General features: G+C 41.1%; 1 protein-coding gene across 3 annotated transcripts; it reads left to right on the forward strand.

Annotated features, from left to right (window-relative positions):
• The first annotated feature begins 27 nt into the window (after positions 1–27).
• LOC115774035 (uncharacterized) lies at positions 28–10,595 on the forward strand. 3 transcript variants are annotated; one of them, XM_030721043.1, is made up of 6 exons: positions 36–221; positions 2,093–2,121; positions 2,421–5,528; positions 6,967–7,116; positions 7,619–7,699; positions 9,984–10,595. In XM_030721043.1, exons 2-6 carry the CDS (start codon positions 2,103–2,105, stop codon positions 10,100–10,102), a joined length of 3,477 nt encoding a protein of 1,158 aa, XP_030576903.1. In that variant the 5' UTR covers positions 36–221; positions 2,093–2,102; the 3' UTR covers positions 10,103–10,595. The 3 variants fall into 3 exon arrangements, with proteins under 3 accessions (XP_030576905.1, XP_030576903.1, XP_030576904.1); XM_030721045.1 differs by lacking the exon at positions 7,619–7,699 and having other exon boundaries at positions 28–221; XM_030721044.1 differs by lacking the exon at positions 2,093–2,121.
• The last annotated feature ends 4,224 nt before the right edge of the window (positions 10,596–14,819 follow it).

Here is a 14,819-nt window from a genome sequence, read left to right on the forward strand (position 1 = left end):
ATGTGCAGAGAGGAGGAGGCAGAAACTGAGAGAGAGAGCGCAGTGTGCTCCCCCTCTCTCCGCTCCCAGCCTGTGGCTGTGCGCTCTGGGATCTCCAATAAAGGCAACAAGAAGCAGATAAACGCCGGCGTTTATTTCCCGAATAATATTTCATTTTTTTCTGTGCCTTCCAGTTCGACAACTACAAACTAGATCGAGTGACTGTCAGTGTTACAGACCAGGTTTGTGTTAGTTAAACTCCTGGTTATTATTTCAGCTTTCTTAGTTTGGCGCCAAATGCGGGATAGGAGCAATGTTAGTTAGCCCGCTAATGTAAGCAGACCAGGCTTAATGTTGACGTGGTGAAGAAAAGCTTTCCTATAGTAAGAAAAAATGCTAGCTTAGTTCAGGAAATACACTAACAGTAAATAATAATTATAGCTGAAAGTGTAAAACAAAGTCAGTCTGTTCATTTTCAGCTGTTCAGTATAGCTAATTCAGCTAGCTAGCGAGCTATTTTTTTTAAGGTTAATATTACCCTTATAAAGCAGTTATACCTAACATACTGCAAAAATCAAGTCACACGCATAAGAGGTACTTTAAACAGTAATTTAGGCATCTCTGAAAAGGCAGGCAGTTTGTGTAAACCATTTACAGCTGTGCAAAAACTGCAAATAAAGGCTAACCGCTAGCAGTTTTACTTTCTACCTTTGCTAGCTAAAGCAGGCAAACCCACTACCATGTTGCAGTAGCATGGAGACACTGGGCAGTCCACGTGGCAGTTAAAATTAGTTTCTGCTAATGAGTTACTGTATTCTGTGGTGAGCAATTATTTATGTGAATGTAACATAATTCTTCAACACAGAATGATATTTTTAAGTTATTTTTTTGTTTACAGTGATTTGATGGTTCATGGCAGTGGTGTGATATGCATAATCAACATCTGCACATGTATTTTTCATTTTTAGATAAACTACTATTTTCTTTTTTTGTTCTTCACTTTTCTTCTGTTGTTGACACTTAAAAACTATATAAACAAAAGTACAGGACCACGTACAAATTACACCTGCAAGAGCTGTTCATGCCATGAAGCTCCCGGCACACAGTTTTTGTGCTGATGTTCATGCTTGAGGAGGTTTGGAACTCTGCAGTTACTGAGAGCAGAGCACCACTTTTACCCATTATGCACCTAGGTCGGGGCTATTCAAATCCAGGCCTCGAGGGCCGGTGTCCTGCAGCTTTTAGATGTGTCCCTGATCCAACACCCCTGAATCAAATGGCTGAATTACCTCCTCAGTATGCAGTCAAGTTCTCCAGAGTCCTGCTAATGCCGTCTACATTTGACCCAGGTGTGTTGAAGCAGAGACACATCTAAAACCTGCAGGACACCGGCCCTCAAGGCCTGGATTTGAATAGCCCTGACTAGGTGCTTGGTGCTCCCACATGGTCTGCTATTTTGTGACTCAGCTGCTGTGGTTTCTAAATGCTTCCACTTTGCAATGACACAACCTGCAGTTGATCATGGAAAATCTAGGTGAGGAGAAATTTCACAAATTGCCTTGTTGCAACAGTGGTACTTTATTACAGCACCACGCTTGAATTCAGTGAGCTCAAACACAAAACACAATTCAAAGATTAACAGGTGTGGCCTAATAATTTTGTTCAAATGGCAGGACATGCCAGGCACCCTTTTGTCTTAAAATCCTTTTTCTTTTTGTAAATTTGCATGGGTAATGGCCGCATTTGGATATGTTAGAGGAGGAAAAGCACAACCGCAAATCACAAATGCTGACTGACTTCCACAAGGCTGTCTCAGTTTTAGGTTAAAGCTACTAGTAAAACTTGTTTATCTGTTATTTGACCAGTCAAAATTTCTCCTAAGAAAGAGTCTTTTTGTATTCATTGTAAACAAAGCTAGTATTGTCAGAAACCACATCAGTACTTGATTGGGATGTCAAAGTAGGGCAGCAACAGAACTGTGACAGTGTTATAGTGCTACCTCTGTATGCTGTGCAGGGAATTTGTGTGCTGTGCATCATCATGTATTACAGGCAGTTCTAGTATAAGACATACAATGACACAATATTATCTTTTGTTTCTTTCTTTGCTACAGGATTACTTCCATGTTACTAGAGTCACAAGGTGAGACACTGAGGCTTAGTAGAACTACTACATACACTGCTGTACAGTGAAATATTCACACTAATACATGCTGAAGTAGATCATTGTCCTCCGGCATTTCTAGAATCATTACTTTGATTCAGTAATCCAACCTTTCTGTAATGCAGGCTAGGGTTTTCCTCAAAAATGTTATTTGCCAACAGTAAGCTTTGAGTTAGCAACGTTCTAGATGTGATTGCTTTTTTGATGAGTAACACTGATTTGAGCAGTGTGGCTTTCAGATGCAGAACTCACACACTGTGTGTTTCTTTTTTTTTTAGGTTTGGTAATTAAAAACATGAATAAAATCACACAAGATGATGACATCTCACAAACAGAACGGGAGCTTACTTCACCGCCCTCCCCAAAACGACCTAGAGTGGACTGTACAGTGATGAATGACCACAGTGGGTTAAGCAGGTTCGACTTTCCAGAGCTTTTGACATTTAGGAAAAGTAGTAGTTCCCCATCATCAGCAAATACCTTGGTGGAAAATGAAGGCCTGATTAGCACAGTTGAATGCCTGGAAGATGAAAAATCTCAGGAGCAACCAAAAGACACTAAGTTTAACATCACTACTGCTACTGAGCTGGCATTGTACAATGAGAGTACACACATGGGATCATCCAAAGTGTGTGTTATTCCTGCTGAGAGCTATCTACTCCTTCTGGGGAGAGAGGAGCAGTCTCTAGTTACTGAAAGAGACAAGCTCAGCTTTTACCAGTCAGATGATACAAATGGGTCTTTAGGAGAGTCTAACACATCCAGTCATTCTGATGGCAGACTACTGGGAGCATCCCTTAGAGATGAAATCCCTGGTGGTTGCAGTCCTTCCACTGGAAATGAAAAAGATGGAAGACAGGTGCAAAGAAATACCAGTGAAATGCAGGCAGTAAACCTTACTTCAAGAAATGAGGAGCTCAGATGTCAGCCTAATTGTACTTATAAAGAAAAAGTCTGCGACATAAGTTTCTCTAATACAAGGAGCCAATTTGCTGAAGTTGTAGAGACTAATCAGAAGAGGGCGGAACCTGAACTTAATGAGAATATTGTTTTCACCAAAGAAGATGGTAAGATATCTTCCAGTGATTATGCAGATTCTAAACTGCTCCACTCAAACCCTGCAGAAGACCCCTCTGGGAACTTGGTAGAAGTTGGAAAAGGAAAAAATGATTTAGAATTACAGTTCTGTGAGAATGAAAACGTTTCTGTCTGTGATGCAGAAACAGAAGGCCAAGTTAATGACAACGACATGTGTGAAGCCCTCACCCCTTCTGCTGCTGACTGTGGTGAAAGATCAATTCTTTCTCATGATGCGGCATTAGAAAGAAATGTTGCATTCGAGAATATGAATCTCAAAGTTGATGACCTCTGTGAGGCGAAAAGAGAGGATGGTGCTTGCAAGATAATAGCTAAAGCTCAGAGTGAGACGGCTGATCACACAACAGAGACTACAATGCCAGCTAGAATCAGCCAAGAGCCAGCTGAAGGAGATAATGATGACGGCCCTCTCGGTGTAATTGACCCTGCAATCCGTAGTGAAACTGACAGGGAAGCTGAAGAAAACTGCTGTAACTCAGCAAGCGCTGCAGGTGCCAAATTATCTCCATCAGTAGACGTCTGCGAGATGGAAACGCCTCTTCCACTCTGTTCTGACATGAGGCCATCGCAAAAAGTTTCATCTCCTGAGCAGACAGAGCATTTTATTTATCAAAGCAGGACATGGCATCAGGAAGGTGAAAATGATGACTTCTGCCAGCCAAGACCACAGTCTTATTCCATCACCACAAATGGAAAGCACGACAAGGCTTTCAGTGAAGGCATCTGTCAGTGGAAATCCAATTCCAGCAAGAGTCCTACAAAGCCTCTCCCTCCTGGGGATGATAAAAGCCATGGTTCCATGGGACATGAGCTGAAAGAGCAGAGTCAGTCCAGCTGTTTCTCTGTCAGGCTTGACCACCTGGAGATGCAGGAGGTCAAACATTCACAGGGAGAAACTGACAGCATGGACACAACAGCTGAGATAAAAGAAGGAGAAGAAATTTTAAGTTTTGTGAAAGAATTGGAAAGTGGTGAACATATGAACTTAAAGAAAACAGTGGAGTTAAAGGAAAAACCTCTGCTAAAGAATGAACAACACAAAGATGACACAACTGATTTACCTACTTGCGATTGCAATACTGACTGGACCAAGGGTGAAACACATGAACGGGAGAGCGATTTAAAACTTACTGAAGGCGAACAAGGAAACGAGCTTGATGGTTTGTTTGACCAACCATTCAGTGCTGATATTTCCATGACAGATGTGGAGGAGGAGGAAAGAAAAGAGGTGACAAAAGTTAGAGACAAAATGAAAACTGATGGGCCTGAAAAATCAGAGATACTGGTACAATCTGAGGATTATTTTCAGCAGCAAAATGAACACAAAGCAGATATGACTGAAGTGTCGTCTGGTGAAGGCATTGGAGAATGGCGAGAGTGGAGAAAATTGCCCATGGGCAGTGAAGATGGCCAAGAACACAAGCCTAGTTGTTTCTCTGATTGCCAAGACAAAGCTGAAAAAGAAGCTGACTTTTTGGCCTTCAGTTTTTCTTCAACAAGTGATGCAGTTGTACCATGTCAGGGCAATTTAAGCCATTCACACGAGGCTCACAATAATCCCACTGCCCTAAACTGCAGTGACAGATTTTCCCCATTGCCATCTGCTTTCACTCTCTACAACCGAGTGCTGGAGGGGTTTGACACTTTCGAAAAGATCCAACTCTCACCAGATGATGATGATGACACCGCTGGTGTGGGTAACATCCCTGTCCTCATCGGCTTGCCCGGACAGCTGCTGCAAACACCCGAGCGACCGCTATACCACTTTATGTCAGTGGCAGAGAGTGACATGCATGAGGAGATACCAAAAGGGGAGGAGGAGGTGGAAGGATCTGAGTGTCACACTGAGAATATGGCAAACGGGTTTCTTAGCAGTGATTCCGCTTGTAATGAAGTCCCAAACTTTATCTCAGCAGCAGATGCCATTGCTCTCGGATGGCCCGAGCGACAGCCTAACTGTGAATCGGTCCGTGAGTCCTCTGAACACATTCAGGATGAATTAAACCCAACGTTAGCATCCTCCTCTGTTACCACTGAGAGCGACAGCTCTGCCTCTGGTGTGAACGGCTGTGCTGAGTTGGAAATGAAAAAACGGTTCGACTTGGTCTTGAAGGAGCTGAATTTGTTTTTTGAGATCAGTAGAAATGATTATGAAAGCGACTGCGGGCCAAACTCTATCTCGCCGGAGCAGTGTACCGACAAAACTAAAGCCTTGGAGGGCAACGCTTCAGAATACACAGAACACCTCACCAGCCCAGACGTGGGATGCTGCAGAGACACAACATCAGGTAGGTGTACATAAAATCACACAAACACAGTAGTACTGGTAACACCCATGAGGTAAATCAGCACAGTAGTAAGCAATCTCAGACACTTTGTTCAAATTAGATAATTTTGCTGCACATCATCATCTAGGTTTGACAAAAAGACTACTGATCGATACAAAAAATTAATATTGGATTAGATATTAATTTGCAACATTATTACCAGTAGTGGTGACGTCACTTCCTCCAGTTGACACAACTTCACACAGCACCATTGCAGACAAGCAGTTACTAGAACACATGAACACTACAGTCAGTTGACGTTTACAACACTGAACATCACTTTATGTGGTATTTCAAGAGGTCAGCGGAGTTCCTGTTTCAACAACATTGACCTGGTCTGTGCACACATTAATGTCAGTCATTGAACTATTAGCAATTACCCGATAACCACATTAGTTGTCTCATATTATGAAGGTAGCGGCCAGAAGTTCTGGCTAATAATAAAACAATAACAATAATGTGGGAGCTATGCAGCAAACATTGTCAGTTCTCTGCATGTGTAACATTAATAAAGAGTGTTAATTTAATAGGTCAACACAATTACATGCATGAAAACGTGTTATGTGTCTCTTGAAGTCCCAGATTGAAGCTGAGAAAGGTCAACCAGCAACTGAATAGAAACAGCGCCAGTCTACCTTAACAACTCTGTTTGATCAAGCAGTGAAAATACGGTGTTCAGTCTCCAGAAGCACAGCACTACCTCAGACAACCTAAAAATACTGTCTTTTGGCACTACCTAAGGGAATACCGGTTGCCAAGAGAGGTCTGATTTTATAGGACTCACAACAGCCCTCAAAACAGCCCTGCTGCTCACTTGATTTATGACCTCAGTTAACACTTTCCTGATGAGTTTATGATGTTTAATGTTAGTTTCAAGTCTTATCATTTTGTAAATTATAGTGTCATTTAAACGATAAAGCAGGTTATGGTTTAGGACGCGATTATCTTTTGATTGGCGAGTCACTGCTGCATGAGCGTGCAGTGACTTTGGGTTCTCAGTCCGATCCATCCCTCCTAATGTGACAGTGGTCAAAAATGCTGAACTTGAGGCTTCAGAACTGGGGTGCACAAACCAGCATGCGTCCACTGCAGTCATTTATATACAGTTCATAATTTATGGACTTAAGTCAGTAATGTTTTCATATTTCTTTGAATTTCCAAACACTGAAAATGTAAAGTATCATCTTTGATATTTTCAAACAAATAAAGAAAAATAGCTTTTAGATCAGACTTACATTCAGTATAACCCACTGTATACAAGTATATAATTAAGACCACAACAGCTTATTTTTGGATGTCCTGATAATCCTGCCAGCAAATCATAAAGGACCAAACACTGCTATTTGTTCTGATTTTGACTGCTCAGTGGAAAAATGTAGTTTCCTGTTCATTTTTTTAGATGATGCTGATGAAGACCGCAGCCTGGACATATGTGGAGGTGATTCTGTGGTTTTTCGGACTGCCGTCAGCAGCGATGGCGAGCAGGAGGTCCCTCTTAGCAGACGCCTGTGCCAGGAAGCATCCCAGGAAATTGCAGAGAAGCACAGAGGTTCACAGCTTATTTAATTCAATATTTGTGGCCACAGTTACAAAAAAATAAACAGCAAAGCTGAATATATGTATGAAGAAAGGCGCCATGTATCAACAAAGCGTCTCAGTGATTAGCATAAATAACACGGCTGAAAACTTCAGAAGGAAAAAAAAAGCTTGAAAAACATTTCATGTGAGTTGTTTAATTAGAGTTAACCGCTCTTTTATTCCATTGTTTCCAGCGTTGCTTGGCTTACACTGTTTTTACAGAGCAGCGGGTGATTAAAAGGTCAGCTAGGTTAATTCACTGAGGAAATATAATTACTTTTATTGATTTGTCGTTTCAACCTGACACAGCGTACTCTCATTAATATTTTTTCCCCTTCCACAATAAGCTGCAGTGGAACGATAACGCACTCCGTGAATGCAAAAACATGGTCTAAAGGGTAAACAGAGCAACAAATACACTAGGACAGAACTGGCGAGTCCTCCTTCTCTCACTGTCAATATGTTGCTTTCAGAGCCCCGGGAGGTGGAGCAGAATGGGAAAGTGTGGTCTCCTTCCTTCATGTGTCTTCCTCTTTTAGAACAACTGAGCCACAGTGAGTTTTATATTGTAAAGGCTATATACGTAAACGTATTTCATTGAGAAAATAGTGGATTCTTTTTGGATAGGAGTCATATCTTTTCAGGATTTAGAAAAAGAAAGAACACTTAATGATCATTTGAAAGATTCCTGACTCGTTTCCACATTGGCTGTGAGCAGTAGTATAGATCAGTCAGTAATGTTTTAGGCTAATTGCTTCTCCATGTTGTGGCATTAAAAATGTCAGAAGGAGACAGATGAACACAATCAGTACTCGAAGTAACACTTTGTCTGATTCATCCGGTCTCACCTTTTCCTTCCTCCTTTCCCTGCTGGTTTTCACTGCATTATGAACCCAAGTGTTTGTGCTGAGAATAAAGTGGGCTTACCTCTGAATATTTAACAGGAGCGGCATCTAACCACCTGCCTTTCTGAAGATCCAGTGTGTTCACCTTGTCAGTATGGGGGACAGAATAAGTCTAAGAGCAGTGCTACTCTGTCAGCATATTGACAAACATTATGTTAATCTTTTCAGCTTTAGTATAAAGCAAGAGTGCTCCAAAGAACACGTGTCACCTGCTCAAAGGCTTGTCACAAAGTATATTCATGTATATGAAAGTGTCATGGTTAAAGAACTGAGAGCCAAAAATGCAGATTTTCATTTACAAGGGAGAAAGACGAGGCGTGGACAGGAACGAGGGCCAGGCAAAGGGAGACTCTGTGGGGCAGAGAACGGGGGAATAGGGGAGGTAGGTACAGGGTTGGTGTTAATCGGGGGAATAAAAAGTAGAGAACAGTCTTTACTTGTATCCAGTGAGGTGGGAGTGTCGGAGGGTTAACCAGTGATCCGGCTGGGTGTTGTTGCGGGCTGAAAGGCAGGCTGTAATCCACAGGGCAGGCAGATAGTGGGAGGGCGAGGTGGCTGGAGTCTAAGCTTCCAAGGTGGTGGCTGTGTGGAGTAGCTCTGAGGTGTAACAAGGGCAAGCCAAGTAAGTGCTGGGTTGAGAGAGAATGGAAAAAACAGCGTAATCACAGGCTAAATACCAAGTCCTAGGTACTGCTGGTGAGACGTGTTACCACAATAGAAGGTGAACAATCTGGTGAAGAATCCCCGACACAGCCAGGCCTAAATACCCCGCTGGTAATCCAGTCAAAAGGTGACAGGTGTGGATGACCAGCCCACGCAGCCTGCCCACCAGCCCACCTAAAAACAAAGACAAGGCCAAAACAAATAATGTGTGTGTAATAAAGATTCTTTGATAATCAAATCATTTTTTAAATGTGGCTGAAATATGTGGTGATTTTTTTTGCTGTGTATAACATTGCAAACACACACATTGTCACCTCAGTTTGCTGATTGTGGCTAACATTAACAGTGCTAGCAGAAGGAGTCTTCTTTTCTTGCAGGTTAACATCCACATGCCTCTGCAGAGTGTGGTTATGTGATGCCTCAGTCATGTAGTTATATCGCTCAGACTGCTGGCTTACTTGTGGTTCCTAGGATACTAAAGTAGAATGGGAGGCAGAGCCTTCAGCTTTCCAGCTCCCAGTTTGGATTCAGGAGACAGACACCCTCTATTTTTAGGATTAGGCTTAAAACTTTCCTTTTTGATCAAGTTTATAGTTAGGGCTGGATCAGGTGACCCTGAACCATCCCTTAGTCATGCTGCAATAGGCCTAGGCTGCTGGGGGTTCCCATGATGCACTGAGTGTTTCTTTTTCACTGACCTCTTTTTGCTCTGTTTATACAGCACTCTGCATTTAGTTATTATTAATCTCTGGCCCTCTTCCACAGTGTGTCTTTTGTCCTGTCTCTCTCCCCTTGACGGTTGGGAATGCTGGAGGTTTCTTCCTGTTAAAATGGAGTTTTTCCTTCGCACTGTTGCCAAGTGCTTGCTCACAGGGGGTCATTTTGATTGTTGTGGTTTTCTCTGTATTATTGTAGGGTCTTTACCTTACAATATAAAGCGCTTTATCAATTATTATTTCTGGTGCCAGCTAGCATGGGCAGCAGATTTTAAATATCTAGTCGACTAGTTGCTCACACCTGTACTCAAGACAAGAAACTCTGGAGAAGCAATTGAATGATACTGAGGGCAGCCATAGTGAAATAGGAGGGGCCAGGACTAGCTAGTTAGGAGTGACCAAACTTTCAAAAAAAAAAAAAGAGAGCAGACTAGTTACTAGTAAAGTGATTGCATATGGTATTAATCTCTTAGACAAAAAGAAAACAAAATCTACCTGAGTAAAATCTACCTGTGACAGACACTGCGTGTCTTTATGTGCTGTTATGTGTGCAGACCCACCTGAGCAGCCCAGGAGATTGGAGCCCCTGAAAACATGCACACGGCCAATCCGGGTTGGACTTTCAAAGAGAGCCAAGACCAAACAGCTGCACCGCCCCCACCCCTATAAATGAACTTTGTACATGCAGTCAAGGGGACGTGCATGAGCACAAATGAGCTTTTTTGATGCAGTGTTCAAGAACTGAAATGTTAACTTTGGATACACACTGTTCCTTTTTTCTGCTTTTAGCCACTGTTGGTTTTTCCTGAGTTGTTATGGTTTCCATACATTTTGACTACCCCCTTATTAAAAGACGCTCAATTCCAAAAAAAAAAAAGTCCTTTCATTTACATTCCTTCATAAAAGAATCCGGCACAATCAGTGAGCAGCTCGAGCACAGGGATGAAGAAAAAGTGCCTTGCTCATTTACCCACATTTTCCCAACTAGAAAAATACTCACTTACATTATTTATTTATAGATTATTGGCATTATTATAGATTATTTATAGATTCCTTCATATGCAGTATTGCTGTGTACATAAGACATTCATATTTGAATTTAGGTTTGTTACATATAATTGGTCCTGAAGTGTTTTACTGTTGATGTGTTGATACAGTGTTCTAAGAATTGTTGTTACCATTAAACAGGTTCACATGTTTACAACATGTTTGCAAGAATGAAATTATTTACTTATTTATTAAATGTTTCTAATGTATATGCTATGCATGGCTGTATCTGTTGGAAAACTGATCCATGTTTCATAGTGTTCCTTAATTTTAGTAATTAAGTGTCAATTTCCTGCAGTGTTATTAAAAAAACCTTCTTTATTGGATTTAATTGCTTTTTATTGCAAACATTACATTCTTTACATTTGATTTTTCTCAACAAATTGGCAAGCTTATTGTCCTCAAACATCTTTCAAATAACCTGCAGGAGCACAGCAGTGAATATTAGTGAAATGACTACAAGTTGATTTAAACTCTGATTCTGTTAAAGACGTGCACGTTTCTCTGGCTCTCAGACAGAACAGGCAGAGAGCTGCTGCTGCTGCTTGGATTTGAACTCTGAGTCAGCAGTGGTTATACTGGCTGCAGGCAGCGGAAGTGACACTTCAGCTCATGTTAAACCAACAGTATCAAAAGTGCTCTTGAGGTTTGTTTACCTGCTCCTCGTATGTGAGGTGAATGGGATTGTTTTTATTCTCAACTCAGACATTTGTTTTGGAAGCACTGACGGCGTGTTAGAGGTACAGGAAGAGAGGGAAAGGGTGCCACTCAGAGCATAGCCACATTATGAGAGCTTACTTTTCTATTTTGTGACCTATTTATTAAAGCAGTTTTCCCTATGACAGAATTTAATACAGATCATCTAAGGCTTCGTTTGCCAGACTCGTGCTTGCTAAACCCTTAAAAGCTAATTTGGTTCATTGCCTTAAAGTTCTCTTCAGAAAGGAGACAAATGAGAAATTACATGACACATTTCGTTTTGTCGGGAATAATCAGGACATTTCTCTTAAAATTAGCTCCAATTGTTCCTTTTAGTGTTAGCTGGCATGTATTTGTCAGTGAGCAGTGTTGTATTCACTCCTGTTTTTGGAGATTTTGGAACAAGATATTTTATTTCATGTTTTCATCACATCCCAGAATTGAAAAACGGTAGAGCTTCTTCATTTCGTTTCAGTGAGCAAGGTGCCTCAGCTGGCAGACATGCAAGTACAAATCAAAAAGAAACAACGCCACGGTACGGCTTTCCAAAAATAATTGGATTCAGACGCCACACATTCAATCTGCCTTTTTAATCAGGCACAGTCTGTGAGGGCCGTGGGTGCTGAATTAGATTTCACTCTTTTTTTTTTTGGTTTTTGTTAATGATTTTGTCAGTACTAGTTGTGTCTGAGCGTATTTGCCCAGTGTGTTTGCTGATTTGTTGCAGACCCTAATCTTCTCATTGATATGGGTGCCCCCCCCCCCCCTATTCAGCTCAGCTGTTTTTAATGACAGTTTGTTTTTTATTCCTACAAACTGGAAACCTCTTAATACATTATTCATATATCAATTGCTATTCCAACACCTTAATGTTCCATTCATTGTTTTTAATGATACAACATTTTCATCTCCGGGTGCTGCTATTTCATCTACAATTATTTTTTATTGATTACACACCAGCCGGTAATCTTCTAGCTTTAGTAACAGTTGACTTGATGTGCAGCAGAGTGTGTTAGCTAGGCACTATTACATAATCGTCACATTTCTAAATTAGAGAATGATGAGCCATTCTCCACATGCGTTGTAATGAGGGTGAGACATTAATTCCAGGCTCTTTCCCAGTTGATGAACTATACTTACTTTATGAGGAATTCTGTTACCTTCTTACTGTAGGTAAACATGGAAGGAGAGCTGTGAGCACCAAAGTGCTCCAGCGCATGGAAGACGACTAAAGAAACCTAAAGGAGGAAGCATTAGATGTCAGAGTCTGCTTTGAATGAAACCACCTATGTGTTTACATTTCAGAGTTTTTGCATTTATTATTAATTATTATGCTGCGCAGTGTCTTGGTTTTGTATGCTCAGAATTATTTTTATTGCCCTGTAACTTTACACATTATAGGGAATCTGACTCAGCACCCTTAAATCAACTCAGTATTTAACCCAGTTTTAATGTTTTTAACCCTCTTCTGCATAATGCTCCACTGAGAAAATCTTTAACCTTTTACCCTCCTAATTTACAATATATATAAACAGATTTTATGAATTACTAAACCACAAAATCTTATGTTCCTGCTTAGATCTCATTAAGTCTTTCTGGGGGGGTTGTGTCAGGAAGGACACTGTGTAAAAAAAATCTGCCAAATCAAAATATGCACAGCTACCCACTGTGGTGTCTCCTTGTCTACATCAGCAAAGTCTATAACTGTTTTTATTGGATACATATTTTTGTACTTTTTTGTAGAACTGCACAAGGATTGAAGGGCTTGATTTAAATAAAATAGCTGCAAGAAGTACTCAGCAGCGGTGTTATTTTTGCTGGCTGTGTATGATCTGAGAACGCCGCGTCAGAGGTTCTGTGAAAGCAGTCTGAAAATTAGATTTTGTATTTGGTGTTTTTAAAAAGTACAACTATCCTAGGACAGATCAGGATATCCCCGACATTCCTTTTCCTAGCAGTGTTTTACAGTTCATGCTGCGACTTCATAAGGTGTTCCCAGGCCAGATGAGGCACATTATCTCTCCAGTGAGTTTCAGATCTCCTTCCACATGCTGGGAAAAGCTTTCTCCCTCTCAGGATAAAATTAAATGCCCGAGCCACCTCTGCTTCATCTTTTCAACACGGAAGAATCAGCGGCTCTACTCCAAACTCCATCTGGACTGCTGAGTCTCATCTGAGCTGTTTCACACTCAGCTGCAAACCACCCCGCTGCATGCTGACGGTCACATTCTGATGAAGCCATCAACACCACGTCAACTTTAAAGGCAATTCTTAGAGAGCTGCAATTCTGAGGATCCCAAAAGAGGCCACAACTGGAAACTGGCCATGATCATAAACAGGATCAGAGAAGAGGGTCAATAACAGGACCTGATGACTCGTAGTATTCGTCCGTGTACCTTGTACCATATATATACCCGCAGCTCCCCCCACAGAATCCTCCTGTGGTCCCAGTCAGAAAGATTCAAGTCCACAAAACACATGCAGGCTGAATGATCCTGGGTTCAGGAGTACCTCAAAAATGTTCTTTCCACTACCCGCAAATATCCTCAGTCTGAGTCAGCATTTCCTAGCACACTTTTCCCTTTAACGCATGGTTTGCCACAGCTTCTCCGAGGCCAACCAAAGGTCCTCTCTCTTACATCCCTATAAATCTGCTACACAGTTGTCATTTCATCTGATTAAATTGGCTAAACTGTCTAACTTGTTAGTTTAGAAACACTGTCAAGGTTAGGATGATGCTTTGCACAATAATAAAGACATGTAAAAGTATCACCTTTGCCAGTGTTCTAGCTGTCCAGTGATGCTAATTGACAATAATGAACATACTTAAAAACAGCTTGATCGAGTGGGTAGAAGTTTTTGAATTACTGGAATTTTTCAAAAGTTGGACTCCTTCTCCTGAATAAAATACCTCATGCAGCAGAGTTAATTTTCATTTCCCTTTTATGTTGGATGTGATACAAGGTTTCTTTAAATGTGTATCTGCTTCCTTTCCATGTAGCATGAAAGAGACATCCCGGCTTTAGAAACAGTAAAAAGACTTCAAAGGCTCCAGCGAATCCAGAATTTATCTCTTTTTTTTTTCTTTTTAAGTTCTTACAAAATTACCCCCCCCCCCACACACACACACACACACACATCACAAAGGCTTCACTGTATAATTCACTTACTACAAATTATGAGCTCCTAGCATAACCCAGGGATCCAAGATGTAAAACAATAATAGAAATGAAACCTGGCAGGGATTTACGTTCCTGTATTTTTTTTTTTTTTTAATTTCCTCCCCACCACTAAAATTAAGGGGATTAGACATGCACACATTTGTTTATTTTCATTAGGCAGAATGGAAGACGGGCATTATCCCAGCATGAGAGTCCAAGTAATGCTATTATGTACATGGGGAAACCTGGAAGATGCAGAGTAGACACATCTCCCTCTCTCTTTATGCCCTTTGAATCATTTGCATGGCTCCACTGTGTAGGAAGAACTGCCAAGGCCTATACTTAGAAAGCTTATTACTGGAAAGTTAGGGGATAATTAATGGGCATCAGCTGATAGGTTTTCAATATTTCAACAGCTAGCAGGAGCAGTTATTACACGGCTTTGAATTTCCACCTTTTCTTTGGCCCAGGATGCTTGGAGAC

The sequence above is a fragment of the Archocentrus centrarchus genome, chromosome 24 (genome assembly GCF_007364275.1).
Source record: "Archocentrus centrarchus isolate MPI-CPG fArcCen1 chromosome 24, fArcCen1, whole genome shotgun sequence".
In the NCBI taxonomy this organism is placed as follows: Eukaryota; Metazoa; Chordata; class Actinopteri; order Cichliformes; family Cichlidae; genus Archocentrus; species Archocentrus centrarchus.

Bases quoted from the DNA above. Each gene is read 5' to 3' on its own strand.
- LOC115774035 (XM_030721043.1), top strand. The intron at 5,529-6,966 runs GTAGGTGTACAT...TCATTTTTTTAG, and splicing joins CTGCAGAGACACAACATCAG to ATGATGCTGATGAAGACCGC. The intron at 7,117-7,618 runs GTTCACAGCTTA...TGTTGCTTTCAG, and splicing joins AATTGCAGAGAAGCACAGAG to AGCCCCGGGAGGTGGAGCAG.